At 52.4% G+C, this 16,238-nt stretch overlaps 2 protein-coding genes across 4 annotated transcripts in view; one reads left to right on the top strand and one right to left on the bottom strand.

Annotated features, from left to right (window-relative positions):
* Positions 1 to 16,238, top strand: part of SYS1 (SYS1 golgi trafficking protein) — a 33,024-nt gene that overhangs the window by 3,022 nt on the left and 13,764 nt on the right. Inside the window, exon 4 of one of the 3 annotated variants that reach the window (XM_075528699.1) lies at positions 896 to 2,084. The exons of the other annotated variants lie outside the window; for them this stretch is intronic. Within the exon in view, the coding sequence (XP_075384814.1) occupies positions 896 to 1,136 (241 nt within the window). The 3' untranslated portion in view covers positions 1,137 to 2,084. Of the gene's footprint in view, positions 1 to 895; positions 2,085 to 16,238 lie in introns of those variants that run through there. 3 annotated transcript variants of the gene reach the window in all.
* Positions 8,514 to 10,594, bottom strand: TP53TG5 (TP53 target 5). The gene is made up of 4 exons (XM_075527663.1): positions 10,547 to 10,594; positions 10,212 to 10,286; positions 9,873 to 10,003; positions 8,514 to 9,012 (listed from the first exon to the last, which is right to left on the bottom strand). Exons 1-4 carry the CDS (start codon positions 10,592 to 10,594, stop codon positions 8,514 to 8,516), a joined length of 753 nt encoding a protein of 250 aa, XP_075383778.1.

The following is a 16,238-nucleotide window of genomic DNA, read 5'->3' as shown; positions in this document are numbered from 1 at the left end:
CATTGGCCACATTCCTTCCCTTCTTTCTGGGACTTGGGTCGCTCTCTATACACTGAGTGGGCATGATGGTCACTTCTCAGGTCACTCGTGACCTTGGCCTGTCTCTGGAGGCAGTTTTGCACAGTGAGTAAAATCTCAGCTCTGGAGACCTTCTCTCTTAGCTTGGAAACAGGGCCTTATGATGAGCCTAGTGACTTGGGATGAACTGCTTTATCTCAGCCCTCGTTTCCTCAGCAGTAAAATGTGGCTCAGTCTTACCCGCCTCCTAGCTGTAAGGATTGAATGAGTTAAGTCACCGGTAGTGTGTAGAGCAAGACCTTGCGCATTATGACTGTCTTTGATGTTGATCTAGCTTGCAACTTCCACCCACATTCACTTCTCAGATGTCTTCTGTTCGGCCCACCAAGTGCCAGCCCTTCACGTGGTGCTTAGAACATTGTTTGACTTAGTTGAAAAGCAGTATATTTCCTAAAAATCTACATCTTTGGCTTCCCATGGGGGGTGGCGGTGGCGATCTGTTGATTCCGATTCTAGACCCACCTTCCAGCAAGGGCACATGTCCTTAGAGGCAAGTAGCTGCTGTCCGCACTTTAGCTGCAACATGGATGCTTTGAGATGCCATGGTCGGTCTCTACCAGTCCCTAGGACCCCGAGAGTGACAGCTGCCATGTGTTATCACGCATGCACACTCTCCTTCGATGCTCTCTCGTCACTGCCTGCCACGCTCTTCTCGGCTTCTAACAGCGTAACCCTAACCGCACACTTCCCACCTTGCTCACTCCTGATCACTCTTCTGCCATCATAATCCACCCCTTCCCCACCCCCCAAATAATCAATCACCTATGCTAAGACCCGGACAACCCAGTGACAACTCGCTGCTGTCCTCTCCCCACAGTGCCCTGGGCTTGCTGTACTTCATTCGGCGAGGGAAGCAGTGCCTGGACTTCACTGTCACTGTCCATTTCTTTCATCTCCTGGGCTGCTGGTTCTACAGCGCCCGCTTCCCCTCGACGCTCACCTGGTGGCTGGTCCAAGCCGTGTGCATTGCGCTCATGGCTGTCATCGGGGAATACCTGTGCATGCGGACGGAGCTCAAGGAGATCCCCCTCAACTCAGCCCCGAAATCCAACGTGTAGGCCCGGGCCCCGTGGACAGACACCCTGCTGGGCACATGGCCCCCCAACACCTGGGGTCGCTCAGACCTTCCCGATGAGGTCTGGCCCAGGACCGAGAGAGGAAGAGAGACAAGCCCCGGAAATGTGAAGTCTCTGTTTCTGCGGGAGAGGTGATGACGCCCGGTGACGAAGACAGGTCGCAGGCAGGATGGCCTCAGCCTGCTGAAGCGCTGATGTCGGGGAGGCTAGAAAGGGGCTCTCTTTGAGAGGAGCGGCAGAATTGGAGCCATGCCACTTTTGGGCCGCCAGACCGTCGTCATCAAAAAGAAATCAGAGCTACGTGATTGGAGGAGCTCCCTTTCCTGGTCACCTGCTCTCCCTCCTTGGGCAGCTCTTCCCTTCCCGAAGGTGCAAGGTGCGGAACCACAGCTCTGCGGATGGAGAAACCCTTGCTTTCCGCTCGGAGCCACAGTCGCAGAAACGTGGAGGTGTGAAGCAGTCGGCCGCTGCCAGGGAGAGGGCAGCTGGTGGAGGTGCCAGGCTCAAGGAAGTGCACAACCTGTGCTCTGCCACGTGCTCCCCCATATGGGTGTGCCCGGGAACCCACAGTTCACTCTCAGTTCCCTCTACTGAGTGCCCTCCCTGCTGCCGGCTCTTCATAAAGCAGGCTGTACGACCCAGAGAAGAATCCAGCATCGCTCTGAGCTACAGCCTCTTCCGAGGTTCCCCAACTCCCACCGGACCCTCGTTTGTTCGGTGGCACTTCCTCTTTCCTGCCCAACCTGCAGGGCCCCCTGAGAAAGGTCTGCTGGGTGCGCGGAGACCAGCCCGACCTTCCAGCTCGAGGCTGCGCCGGTAGTGCCGAGGGAGACGTCTACTTGCTGCTACGGTTTTCCTTTGGGGGGTGGTTTCCTCCGGGAGGGGCTTGCAGCTGTCCTTCCCGTGTACATAAAGCCAGTATTTTCCACAGTCTGCCTGTGCTTGCTTTGTCATGCCAAGGTTAGAGTTGAAGGATGAGCTGAGCAAGGCAAGAGCGCGGCCCCTCTGCTGGCTCCCCGGCAGCTACCTGTCCTGCCTCTGCAGCTCACCCTCCGGTGCCTTTTGCATGCGCCCATGATTCCCAGGCATGGTCGCTGGGGTGGTGCACCGTCTGGACCCACTTTTGCGTTGAACCCTTCTGGTTCCCCTGCGGCCTGCCAAGAGCTGCCCTTAGTTGGCGTCCAGTGTGATGGCTATCTTCCAGGAAGACTTGCTAGCTTGGCGCTGGCAGCACTGCCAAATAGGGAGTTGAGGCGGACAGATGAAGGTGTGAGTGAGCGGTGTTCGGGCCCAGCTGGGAGGAAGCAGTGTATTTACGGGACCCCAGTCATGACTGCAGGACCCAGGGCATCCGAGCAGCGGGATGACTTCCTCTGGGTCTCTTGGTTCCCCCAAGTACCACCAGCTCTAAAAGGCCTGAGAGTGTCAGCACACTCAGGTGGATGCTGTCTTCCTTGGCCAGCTGTGGCTCTTGTGTCAGCGTGCTGGGAGCACCTCTGTGAGTTCCTTCAGAGGGTCTGTCCATCCTTTTACCAGGACAAGTCCTTGTCCCTTGAGTGTCAGTTGACTTTTGGAAACTACTGAAAGGAGTTGTTTCCCCCCAAAAAAAATTTCTCAGTAATACAGAAGCTGAACCAGGTCACTTGTGGGTCGGAGTAGCCTTAATGAGATTTTTGGCAGTCTGTTAAGCGCCTGACTGCCAAGCGCAATATTGAACCCAGCAGCTGCCCCTCGGGAGAGTGCTCTGTCAAGACTGCCGGCTCAGAAGCCCTGCAGTGCAACGCTCTGTCCTGCAGGGGCGCTGTGAGTCTGCGTGACAGTAGTGCTTTTATGAAATGAGCTTTCAATGACATACACTTAACCTCCAAACCAGTTTCTACAGCAACGTCCCAGAGAGGGTTGGGCAATGGCATTGGCACAAAGCTTGCCATTTGAATGTTCATTGTAGCATCTGTTAAGTGCCTAGGAACCCTGGTGATGTTGGGCTGCCAACTGCAGGGTCAGCAGTTCAAAACCATCAGCTGCTCCTGGGGAGAACGATGGGGTTTCTACTCCCATAAACAGAGCCCTGGAAACCCACAGGGGCAGTTCCACTCTCCCATAGGGTCGCACTGAGTCGTCATTGACCCCATGACAGTGAGTGAGTTTATGAATTGCCAATAGGAGCCGAGCACTGGGCTCGGTGGGCTCCGTTCTCCTGCAGTCCTCACGGAGTAGGAAACGCTGCTGGGCCTTACGCATGAGGCAGCTAAGGAACTTGCCCACCATACAACATGGTAGGAGCCAGTAGATGCAGGATTTTGGCTCTGGTTGGGACGGCTTTCTAATCTCATAAACAGTTACAGGCTCGGAAGCTCACAGGCTGTCCTCCCCTGCCCAATAGGGTCACTATGAGTCGGCATCGACTCGGCAGTGATTTGGTTTTGTTTTGGTTTTTTGGAGTTTAAGGTATGCGCTCATCCTGAGGAAGGAAGTCAGTATTTAGGACTGTCACGCCATCCCCTTTTACTTTCTTAGGTTATGCTGCTGGGACTTCCTAAATATGTTGAAGCACCTACCGTCGCTTCCTAATCCATAACTGACTTTATTGTTCATGCCGAGTGTCATGGCGACTCCATGTGAGTCACAGGAGAGCTGCTCCAGCCGGCCTTGAAGGCGGGACCTTTGGGTGCAGGTTGCCAGAGTTGACTCAGGTTCCTTGAGGGTTGGTTCAAACTGCGAACCTCACAGCCAGTAGCTGTCTGCCCTTCATGGTTAGCATACCCAGGAGATGTATATGTACCTAGATATCTTTAAATACTGAGCCGATAGGGTGACATTAGAACCCCTGTGGGGCAGTTCACTCCAGCCTGTAGGGCTGCTATGAGTGGGAATCGGCTTGACAGTAGTGGGTTTGATGTGGGGTTTTAGTCTTCCTTGAAATTAGTCCCAGTGGTGCAGTGGGTTAAGCATGGTTTAACCAGAAGCCTGGCAGTTCAAGCCTACCAGCTAGAGCTTGTGAGAAAGATGGGAGAGCCTCCAACACGCAGTGGTTGGGCTCGAGGTTTTCTGTGGGGTGGGGGGACAGTGGTGAAAAGAGCAGTGGGCCATTGGAGGCAGGGGAGGAGCAGAGAGAGCTGAGGGGACTGGGTCCTGCCCTGTGGGACCCGGGCAGTCAGTGAGGTTCACAGGGATCCAGTGCTGGAGGGCAGTGGAGTCAGGCAGCTCCCATTCCTAGCTTTGAGACCTTGGGTCAGCTACTTAACTCCCGGTGCCTAGCTTTCCTCTTGTGTAAAGACGAACGTACTCACTGCTGTCGAGTCCATGCCAACTCATCGTGACCCTATAGGGCAGGGTAGAACTGTCCCTGGGGGGTTCTGAGCCCGTTCGGGAGTAGAAAGCCTCTCTCCCAAGGGCAGCTGGTGATTTTGAACTGCTGACCTTGTCTTTAGCAGCCTAGCGCATCCCCACTCCACCAGCAGGGCCCTTCTCTTGTAAAAGGAGGGTAGCAATAGTCCCTCCTTCCCTGAGTTCTGGTGAGGACTCAGCCAGGTGCCATGTGAAAGCACTTAGCACAAGGCTGGCCTGGAGGACGTGTGCCCTGCATCAAAGCAGTCTCAGTATGACGGCCACCTCCTCGTCTTACAGGGGCAGAGGCACCTCTCGCCCACCTCTCAGTGTTTCCAGCTGTTGGGAAAGGGCTTCGCTGTGAGGGAGTCACAGCTGTCAAGTAGGGAGTTCTCTGTCCCACGCGCCACGCGGCGGTTTCTGCAGTCTTACTTTATCCTATGAGATTTTTAAACAGTGGCCACAAGGTCTGTTCCCACGCCTGACTGCCCATGCATGGCAGAGCAGGGCACCCCACAGGCGCTCAGTGATTGGCTTTCCCCGAAGTAACTTGCCAGCCATGTCTCCCAGGACACCTCAGGGTGATTCGGAGTGCCAATCTTTAGGTAGTTGCCACCTAGGAGATGGGTACTGTTGCTTTCCCCTATTTTGCAGACAGACATTCAGAGTTAGCTTGTAAACAGCCGTCCCCAGCCTCGGGGCAGAGAACGCGAGGCCGGCCCGCCTGCCCAGGCCAGTCGTGTGAGCGGCACATGAGCCCTACAATTGGGAGAGGTCGAGTCTTACAATCCAGCAGAGGGTGGTGCTTGTGGACCGTGGTCTGGGCTGCTAGCAGGCGGCTAGGTCCCCAAAGGGGATCAGTTAGGCAGCTGCTCATTAGTGAGAAACGGGCCAGCGTGGGAGCTCGCTGTTCTGGCTGGCGCAGGGCCAGGGAGGAGGCGTCGAAAATGCCTAACGTTTGTTCACCCACAGACTGGTTTCACCTACAGCAAATCTAATTCAAGCCCATTTTGCTCAAGGACTCTGGAGAGGATTATTATTATCCCCACTTTATAAGCAGATGAAGTAGGCGCAGAGATTTGTTAAAAGACACTGAGCTACAAACACTTAAGTTCACCGCTGCCCACCCCACCAAGTAACTCTTAGGGAGCCCTTTCTGGGGGCGGCCCCCTGATCTCAGGTCCACGGCAGCCTTCTCCCAGAGCAGAATCGTAACTGTAGGAGTGGTTACACAAAGCAAGGCTGCCTGTGTGGGGGGGTGGGGGATGGGAGGATGGGGTAAGGACAGTATCTCCCCAGACACCAAGGCAGGTGGAAAAAGGGTAGACGGGGGTACACTGTCTTTAGCTCTTGCCCCCCCTACCCCACCTTACCATCTGGACCAGATTCAGCGGAAGGTTGTATGTATCCACACACATGCGCACGGACACGGCATTCTTGGTGGTGTGTTAGGGTAGACTAGAGAAATTCATAGACACGTGTTTAAGAGAGAATTTTATGTCAAAAATTAATTGCACATTAAGAATACAGCCCAGCCCAGTCCATGTCAAGTCCATAAATCTGATATTAGCCCATATGTCTGATATCAATCTATAAATTCCTCTTCAGACTCATGAAACATACAATGACACAATGCAGGAAGATCACAGGCTGGTGGGTGGAGTGTCTTGTGGATCCAGTGGTGGTAGAGGCATCTCAGCACTGGCAGGGGTCTCCACGTGGCTCCTTCAGCTGCAGGGCTCTAGTTTAGCTCCACGTGTCTTGTCAGCAAGCATGTCTGGCAAGTAGTGAGCCTGTGTCCCGCCTCCAGCGAGCTGTGTATCTCCTTCAGCCCTCAAGAGGTCATCAAGCTGTGACCTGATTGACAGACTACACTCCACTCCTTCACTCTTCAGTCTCAAATTGACCACAGATTATGTAACTACCGCAAGTGGCAAAACCAAGAATTGCCAATTTTCCAAGACCACACTTCTCATGTCCCTAGTTGGCCCCTAGGTAGTTTCCCTGGGAAGAAATGAACCCCTTCACCTAAAGAATGGGTTGGGGGTGGGGAGGTTGGAATTTAAGAGTGCAACACTGATGGGGCGGGGTGCAGGATAGAGGCTGAGGCTGAGTGGTGCCAGTTAGTTCTGTGGTGGTGGACGACGCTGGGGCAGGAGCCAGCCTGGAGACTGGCGTACAAGCCTGCCCTAGCAGAGGGGAGCTGGCGGCAGCGTTTGGTATCTAGCGGTGCTCAACAGAAGCACAGGGAATCACTCCCACTGTCCGTAGGCAGGGGCTGGAGGTGGGGGGGTGAGCACTGGGGAGCAGGGCTGGTGGGTTAAGTGGACTCTCCATCTACCCCTCCCTCCCAATCCGGGGTCCCTCTCATTTCAGCCGGATTTTCCCCAGGGAACACTCACTGCCCAGCCTTGGTAGCAGTACAGAGCACAGTCTTTATATATTAAAAAAAAAATTGTGAGTTGGGTGAGATGGATCACAATCTTCAGCAAAAACCTGGGCTCCCCCCACTTTCCTCCCGCCGGGGTGATCTAGGTAGGCCCTCTTTGGGAGAGACCCTTGCCCTGTGCCCCAGAGGGCTTGGGGCTGGACGTTAAGCAACAGGACCAGAGCACAAAGTCTCCTCCAGCGGAGGACTCTGTCCTTCCCATGGGCAAGTGGCACGCCCCGCTGACTCCAGTATTTTAGGCCCTTTCTATACGCTGTTAGGTTGGCCGCTGCCGGCAGATGCCTGTGCACCCCGTCCTTTCTTAGAAAGTGGAATGGGGAGCTGTGCAGTGGGTCTGCCGCTGTTTCTTGTGGGCTGTTTCTGGTCGCTCTCCATCTGCTGGCTCCTCATCTCCTTGGCTCTCAGGGCCATTGTGAGGCGGCTGACACCCAGGGAGCGCATGACACCAGTGCCCTTCTCTGACTTCATAGAGGAGCAGGTCACTTCGGAGGCCCGCTGATGAGGCCGAGGGATGCAGTCCTGGACCTTCTGCACCCCAGTTCCAGGCTGACCCTCAGGGGACTGGGGATTGGGTGGGGAAGCCCCAAGTGGTGAGTCGGCACGCTCCCTCCCCACTGCTCTCTGCCAGCTTCCCAGCCCGGCTGGCCCCAGAGAAAGAGCCATGGCCAGCACCATATGAGAGAGTTTATTTGTACACTTGAGAATTTTCCTGCCCTGCCCCTTACATGCGGCTGTTGACGTGACTTCGGGACTCCCATTTAGGGTCACACCACCTGCCGGGAACAGAGACCTTGGGGTTAGGCTGAAGACTGTCCCCAGGGGGCGCTGCCCTTGGCACCAGGGCGCTGGCACCAGGCCGCAGGTGCTGGGCCCTGTGCCAGACCTAGGAAGAAACCTTTCAGCTCTACTGGGCCCATCGCTTTGGGACCTGCCTTCTCCCATAGCAAGGAGTGGAATATTGTCTATTTCCGTCTCTCCCTCTCCCCCCTCCAGGAACTTTTTGTTTAGAATAAATCGATTCGAAGTATGCGTACATAAAACAAATAGAGAGTTGATCTAGTCTAAGAGGGGATGGGATAAGGCAGAGTTCTACTGGACACCCACTTGACTCCTTCACTTGACCTCCAACTCTTGACACCCCCCCCACACACACAATACTCCCACCCACTTAAAAAACCCTGTACATACTTGACACCAACCCTCCCCCCACAAACACACACTAAGTCACTAAAACTACATGGGTCGTCATGAGTAGGAATCGACTCTGGTGACAGAGAACAAGCTAGTTGCTTTGGCCCCCAGCTGTGAGCCTCTGCTGCTCCACTGAGGCTCCCAGGCAAGGGCCATCTACCTGAGAACCTCCTCTCTTTCCCCAGAGCCCCAGGAGGCTCCCCAGACCCCAGCCTAGATACTGTCCTGCTGTATGACCTTGGCTAACAGCTTCCCCCTCTCTACACTTCCCTCCCTGCGTTTAAAGGTGGAGCCTCCCAGCACTGCCAACCACAGTGCCGCCCAGACTCCAGGAGCCCGCACCTCCTGCCCTGGGGGAGCTGCATCTCACCCTGGTCCAGCAGCGGCCGTTGTCATGCCCTGTATGGGTGGCACATGGGCAGCTCCAGCGTTGCTGAGCAGTAGCGGGTGCAGCAGCGCTTGACCAAGCGCAGGGTGGAAGCTCTGCACATCACTCTGGGCCCTGGGATGTGGATTCGTGTGGGCAGCCCCTCAAACCAGACCCACCGGTCAGCTCTGTCCCGCTGCTTCATATCCCCCATGGGCATTCCCAGGTGGTAGGGCTTCAGGAAGACCACCTGGGGAGCTCGGCTAGCTAGTTGGCTGCTTGGGGCCCTGGATGTCGTGGGAGCCTCCTGCTTCATCTGCTCTTCTCTCCGGGGTGCCGCTTCAGGTGACCTCTTGGCTTTACATTTCACTCTGGAGTCCACCTGGAGCTTGGGTTTCTTGGGCTTCGCTTCTTTCAATTCTTCTGTGGGTTCCAGTCTCTTGGGCTTGGGCTTCTCTGTGGGGCACCCAGCCTCCTGGAGCTCTTTATTATTATTTTGTTTCACTTTAGGGGAGATGTTGTCCCTGGGAAGGAGAAGGGGGCCAGTTGGTAGTGCTGGACTGGAGCCCTGGGCTCCCAGCCTCGTCCAACACAGGTGCTCTGTAGCCAGCTCAGGAGAGCTTGAAGGGAAGCTTCCCAAATTACCCAGAGGCCTTGTCCCTGGGATCAGGGGCTTACAAGTAAGGGCAGAAGGGTTGAGAGGTGAGAGGTGGACCGAGAGCACCCAGTAATTAGAACACCTAAGAATATATCATCTGCATCTGGCCCCTGGCCGGGGCTCTGCCTCTCTGTACTTCCCATGAGGAGGACGTTTCTGTCTGAATTGTGTTCCTAGGAACCTTAGCATTCTGAGAAGGGGCCTCAAATGTCTCTCTTCCCAGGGAGCACAGGATGAGAACAGGGTTCCTTCTCCCCCAAACCACTGACATTCTGAGGCTCAGCAAGATTAGTATTCAGACTCTGGAGCTGGTCCATAAGTACTTTTCTGGGGTGTATTGACTTGAGGGGGACGGGGCAGGAGGAGTGACCCCCTCCTGCTCAGTGTTCAGGTTGTGGATAGCCTCACAGTCAGATGATTATGACCATGGTTACAACCTTGACTTGGATAGCTTATGGAAATGGCTTCGAATCCTACCTCTGCCACTCACCAGTCCTATTAACCTGGCACAAATCACTATCCCTCCTGAGCCTCTGCTTCTCCCACTGGTAAAATAAGGCTAAACAAGGTAAGAAAGGGAAAACGAACACCTTTCTCACAGAGTCTTTTGTCAAAAGCAGACCTGTTCCTGACTCCTGATTCCCTTAGTGCAATGCCTGCACCTCCAGTGAGGAAAGCATTGGTCCCACTGAGTCTACGGCAAGGAGGCAGCTGGGCCAAACTCACCCGGAGGAAATATTGAGGATCTTCGGGACTCTAGGCAGTGAGTCCCAACACCTTCTGGCCAGGTTATGCAGTTCTTGGATCCGAGGATTCGAACTCTTGAGTAGCTTCAAGAGTGCTAAATTCTTTAATACCTGCCAGGGCCCAGAAACCAGAGAGAGAGAGAGAGAGAGAGAGAGAGAGAGAGAGAGAGAGAGAAGCTCTAGCTCTCTTGCATTAGCCTACCACTGCCCAAACCCGTCTAGTTCAGCTCGGCGCCTGGTCATTCTGCAGGGCCATCAGGAGCAGTACGGTGTGGGTGCTCAGCATCCCCTAAGCAGGGACCAAAATGGGACATCTCACCGATTTCAGTCGGGTCCGCTCAATTAGTTTGCTGACAGGATGCTGTCTCGTACCCTGTGCTTCCTCATCGTGCGTCTGAGGGTCAGAGGCAGAGTCAAGCAGAGGCAGTCCCTTGAAGGCCCCCACCCAGCCCATCGACTTGACTGAACATGGCTTCACCGACCCCACACGGGGGCATTCTGGCCACCATGGTTTGGGACAGAAATAGGGAGGCCATTCTAACCCTCCCTCCACCCCTCCCCTTCCCCTCTCCCACAGGCTGGAAAAGCCCTGCCCTTGGTGTGGCTGGGTCTTTGTTAGAAGCTTCACACCCAGGGGACAGTCCACGGGCCAACCTGGGAAGCCACTCCACTCCTGGGCCTCTTCTTTGCCGTTGGACTCATGCTGGGGCTGTGAGTAGACTGAGGGAACAAGACTGGTCCCAGGCACTGCCAGCGCCCTGCCCTGCTCGGTTCAGCCAGCACTCAGGCTGGGCATCAGCATGGTTGTGCTGGAGCCCCTGGCAGGGGAGCTGTGACATCACTGAAATGTGTGACAGCAGCAGGGCTGGGTCTCCAAGGATGACCTGTGTGGCAGGGGTGGAGGGAGAGGGGGAACCCCCGCCCATGGAGAAGTCTAGTGGGTGCCAGGCAGCAGCCTCTACTGCCACAATCTCTCTTAAGAGGTAAGAGGGTTGTCCTATCTTTTTCATGAAAAAGCCAAGGCTCACAGAAGTTCAGTGATTTACTCAAGGCTAGATAGTGGTGGAGCTGGTCCCCTGATCCAGGCCTGACCATTTATGAAATGAGGGCATCCCAAACTCTACTCACCTAGTTGACTCTGTCCCTTATTTTGACTGGCTGCTGCAGTGTCCTAATTCACATGCTCGATTTGATCTCTCTAGTTCTCAATCATCACTACACTGGCTACGCAGAAACTCACAGACAAAATTCATAATTAAAGGCTTTATTAAGGAAGATAACAAGCTGTAATGCTAGTGAGAAATGCTCAGGGTTGAGTTGTTTATCAGGATATGTTGCAAAGTTTCAAGTCTGCTAATATGCCCAAAGGCATATGCCCAACACTGTGCTGTAAGCCAACCTCTCTGGGTCAGCACACCCAGGTCCCTGAATGAAGCGCCCGGAGGTACCTTGCTCCAGTAAGCCTGAAGGCACTCGGCTCCACTTCTGTGGGTCAGTAAGTCCAGCTTCCCCAATTAAGTGCTGACCAGAGGCACCCTATTCCAGTAAGCCTCAACTCAAAGGTACTTGGCTCTCCTTCTGTGGGCCAGCCAGGCCAGCTTCTCTAATTAAGTGCCCAGAGGCATTCCACTCTGCAAACCAGCACTCAACTTGCCCCATGGGTTCTGTGGGTTCAGCTCCATGCTCTGGCTCCTGGTTCTGCTGCTGCTCTGCTGATGGCATATAGCTGTCATCTGGATCCAGGAGGTTCAGATAGGGTAGGGCTCTCTGGTCCAGAGGACCCATTCTATGCCAGGCTCTTGCCGGTAGAGATCCCTCTTCCCAGTAATGAGATCCCTCTTCTTGATTCTCAGAAGGTTCATTTTATACACAGCAGGATGACATGCCAGGCGAATCCTGCAAGTATCTTTCATCCACCTCTTTCCCAGACCCATTCAGGAAAAGGCCTTTTGATGGGAGTTAGAGACTTTGACAAGATGAGCACAGTAAATAATTGATTGTGCCTGCGGTTGCGTGGCCCTTGTCAGGCACCGTGGTAAGTACTAGAATTAAAGACAGTGTTCATCCTTAAGGAGCTTAGAGTCTATCGAGGGGAAACACACTATTTGATTGTAAGTATTTAATAATTGGTCAGTTTCATAATGGGGCTACTGAAAAAAAAGATATGTGTCCATATAGATGGATCCTAGTGATGCCTTCCGTCTGGATGTCGGACAGTGTAAGATACGAAAAACAGTAATTTATAAATGATCAAGGGTTCATGAGGGAGGGAGGGGGGAAATGAGCTGATACCAAGGGCTCAAGTAGAAACTGTTTTGAGACTGATGATGGCAATAAATGTACAAATGTGCTCAACAGGATGGATGGATAGATGGAGTATGATAAGAGTTGTACGAGCCCTCAATAAAATGATTTTAAAAAAAGAAAACCCGAATCTTCACAACTGGACCAATAGGTCACATCATGGTCAGTGGAGAAAAGATGGAAGTTGTCAAGGATGTCATCTCGCTTGGATCCGCAATCAGTGCTCATGCAAGCAGCAGTCACGAGATCACATTGCATTAGATCTGCACAAGACTTCTTTAAAGCGTTGAAAAGCAAGGATGTTTCTTTGAGGACTAAGATACACCTGACCCAAGCCACGATATTTGTCACCTCATATGCACGTGAAAGTTGGACATTGAATAAAACAGACCAAAGAGAAATCTCTGCATTGAATCTGTGGTGTTGGTGAGTGATATCGAAAGTACGTGGACTGCCAAAAGAACAAGCATCTCTCTTGGAAGAAGTACAGTCAGAATGCTCTTTAGAGGCAAGGATGGCGAGGCTTTGGCTCATGCACTTGGAAGTGCCTTCAGGAGAGACCAGTCCCTGGAGAAGGACATCATGATTGGCAAAGTAGAGGGGCAGCGAAAGAGAGGAGGGCCCTCGACGACGAGATGGACTGACACCTCAGCTGCCGCCTGGGCTCCAACCTAAGCACAGTTGTGAGGCCAGCTCAGACCAGGCAGTGTCTCCTTCTGTTTGTAGAGAACCAACTGGAAGAATCGGGCTGCTAACCTCAAGGTCAGCAGAAAAGCCACCAGATGGCGCTTTCTGCTCCTTAAAGATTCACAAAACTCTAGGGAGCAGTCCTGCTCTGCCCACATGGTCACTGTGAGTCAAATTCAAGGGCAGTGTGTTCGTTGAGTTGGTATATGTGCTTTTATTTTAAATTTTACTGATACAAACAAAAATAAAGTATGCAGACCGTTTTCCTGTAACTGTGTTAGGCAGGGTTCTCTAGAGAAATAAAACCAGGACACTTAAGATTATGTATATACGAGGATAGGTTTATACAGCGAGAAGGGACATAACAGTACAGTCACTTCCGTGAAATACCGGAAGTCCCTTAACTCACATGGGCTGCCAGGTCCAAGATCAAGGAAGCAGACATCAGAGTCTTCCCTTGGCCAAGGCAGGCAGAGTCTGTCCACAAGCAGCAAACAGCAGGTCAGGTCAGCAACCGTCTGTAGCTCGGGAGCTTAGCGAAGCAGGCCCCGATGGAGATGGGATCTCAAGCTCAAGTAATACAAGGCGATAGGATCCACCAGTCTCAAGTTTAAGTGATGTACGCACCAGCAGGGTGGTGAAGCAGGTCTGGAAGGAGTCTCAAGCTTTAGCGACACAATCCAGGGGTTGGCTTGGCCCACAGGTAGTGTAGCTCACAGGTTGAGGCAGGGAACTGGCTAACGCTGCAGCACACTGGCCCAATCACCAGAGAGCAAGAGAGAGGAGGGCAGGCCTGTAGAGCCATTTATCTCTCTGCCCTCCAGTCGAACTGCGACCTGATTAATCTCACATGTTCCTATTGGTCACATTGGCACAATAAACCTGTCACAGTGCCATAACTTTAATTGACTCTTGTAGAATATTTGATTTTTGTGTAACCCTTGTATCTATAGCCATCCCTGGATGGACCTGATGAACAAGCGTACTTCCAACAGGAGCGTTGGTAGTTCCATTGATTTAAGGAAGAAAGTGAAACAACAAAGATGTCGTGTTTGCTCATTTGTCAATAGCATCATCGATGTACTTACAGAATTAGATCATAGTTTTTGAATATTGGAAGAATATTTTCTCAAATTTTTAAATGTTACATGCACAATGTAACAGTTACAGACACAACATATGTTTAAGTCTCATCTGCATTATTAATATTTTCTCTATAACTTAAGTGAAGAGCAAGGTTTGGCAAATTGCTTGTGTGAAGGGCCAGGTGGCAAGTACGCTCGGCCAGATGGGCTCGGTGGCAACAGCTCAATCGGGGCATTGCAGTGTGAAAGCCGCCATGGGCAACGTAGAAGCGGATGGATGTGTCTGTATTCCAATGAAACTCAATTGAAACAGGTGGTGGGCTGGCTCGGGCTGGCTTATTTTGTAGTGGCTTTGCCAGGGTTTGCAGACACTTGGTGGAGAGACACTCAGCAAAGCCAGACATTGAACCTGGTTTGTCACATTTGCTTACTGCATCACAGCCAAGTTCAAGCTCTCAGTGTGAGGTCCCTGAAGAGGGAGCAGCAAAGGCCTGCGCAGACATGGCATTGCCTTGTTGCTTTCTACCACATAGGTGCACCCTCTCAAGCGGGGGAAAGTCAGCAGGTGGACAGCTGGAGCATTTTAAACCCATTCGTATATTTTGTTTTGTTTTTGGTGAAAACGTACTGAGCAAACCTGCCCTCACACTGCAGCCTCTAAACCTGGTGGTCAACGGCCTCTCATCACATTGCACCCACATTCTTACTGATTCCTGTTGTGACCGGTTCAACCCCTTAACATAAACGCCACCCCCCCCTGCCCTCCACCCCAGCCCTCCACCCCAGCCCTCCACCCCAGCCCTCCACCCCAGCCCCTCCAGTCTCCACGTTGATACTTAAAATGCTGGGAACCACTTGACTTTATATAGATCACTTTAATATAGTTTTCTTTTTTTATTTTTAAAATCATTTTATTGGGGGTTCTTACAGCTCTTGTTATAATCCATACATTAATTGTTTCTAGCACATTAGTACAAATATTCCATTGTTTTTTTCTAGACATTTACTTTCCATTGAGCCCTTAGGATCAGCTCCTCTTTTTCTCCCCCTCCCCTGTCCTCTTCCCCCCACCCTGCTGTTATTATTATTTTTAATCCTTTTATTGGGGGCTCATACAACTCTTATCACAATCCATCCATACATCAATTGTGTAAAGTACATTTGTACATTCATTGCCCTCATCATTCTCAAAACATTTGCTCTCCACTTAAACCCCTGGCATCAAGTCCTCTTTTTCCCCTCCCTCCCCGCTCCCCCTCCTTCATGAACCCTTGATAATTTATAAATTATTATTTTGTCATATCTTACACTGTCTGACATCTCCCTTCACCCACTTTTCTATTGTCCATTCCTCAGGGAGGAGATTATATGTAGATCCCTATAATCAGTTCCCCCTTTCCACCCCACCCTGGTAGATCATTTTTTAAAAGGCCCCCAAATATGCATGCTTGGTAATCTTTACTTTTTGAACAAGACTGTTACTTAGTTTAAAGGTAGTGTCAAGGTTTGAAGAACAACCTGAGACAGAGGTCCGGGGACTCTTCTCACCTCAGTCCGTCTAGTAAGCCTGCTGGATTCTTTGGGAATTTAAAGGTCTGCTCTACAGTTTCTCTCCTTTTTTCCATACCTTTGGTTTTAAGATCATTATTCATTGTAACTACTTATTATTCATTCATTCATTCATTTAAAGTTGGTGGCTGTGCATGACAACTGGCCTGCAGAGTCCCTAGAAATGTCACAGTGGCTTGCTAAGCACTCTGAGCCAGCCTCGGTGGGGCACTGTCTTCCCAGAGGGAAGTGCCGTAAGTTCTTGGAGAAAAGTAACCGGGCTGAGGAGGAGGGCGCGCACAGATGGGGACATCTCACCACAGACCGTGGGAGCAGAGACCTGACTGAAGTGGTAGTGGGGAGTGGTGGAGGGCAGGCTTTGTAAGGATGACCCTGCGGCTCTGCAGCCCTGGTGCCTGGGCGCCTGCACCAGACTAGACAATCTGTAGACCACGCAGCTCTTCCACCCCTGCGTCGGTTGGCCAAGCTCATACCTAGTCAGGTTTGGAAACCACTCTACTCCCTGCTGTTCCGAGCGGGAGAAAAGTGCATGTGTAGGGAGGGCTCACTGCTATCTTTTGGGGTGTCCATGCCTGGACTGCGGAAGTTTCTAATGTGGTTTGCTGCCCTCTATCATTAGGGTGGGGACTTTGAGCTGCTGCTGCTGCTGCTGCAGCCCAGGGAAGAAACCACGCGGTGATTTGGGAGGGAAGACATGGAGA

The sequence above is a fragment of the Tenrec ecaudatus genome, chromosome 12, assembly GCF_050624435.1.
Source record: "Tenrec ecaudatus isolate mTenEca1 chromosome 12, mTenEca1.hap1, whole genome shotgun sequence".
In the NCBI taxonomy this organism is placed as follows: Eukaryota; Metazoa; Chordata; class Mammalia; order Afrosoricida; family Tenrecidae; genus Tenrec; species Tenrec ecaudatus.
Note: the sequence above shows the minus strand (reverse complement) of the source record. Positions and strands in the feature narration are given on the sequence as shown.

Coding starts and splice junctions, on each gene's coding strand:
- TP53TG5 (XM_075527663.1), bottom strand. CDS start 10,594: ATGAGTCCAACGGCAAAGAAGAGGCCCAGGAGTGGAGTGGCTTCCCAG. Junction 10,287..10,546: donor GGAGTGGAGTGGCTTCCCAG/GTTGGCCCGTGG, acceptor TCTGACCCTCAG/ACGCACGATGAGGAAGCACA. Junction 9,013..9,872: donor ATCCTCAATATTTCCTCCGG/GTGAGTTTGGCC, acceptor TCTCCTTCCCAG/GGACAACATCTCCCCTAAAG.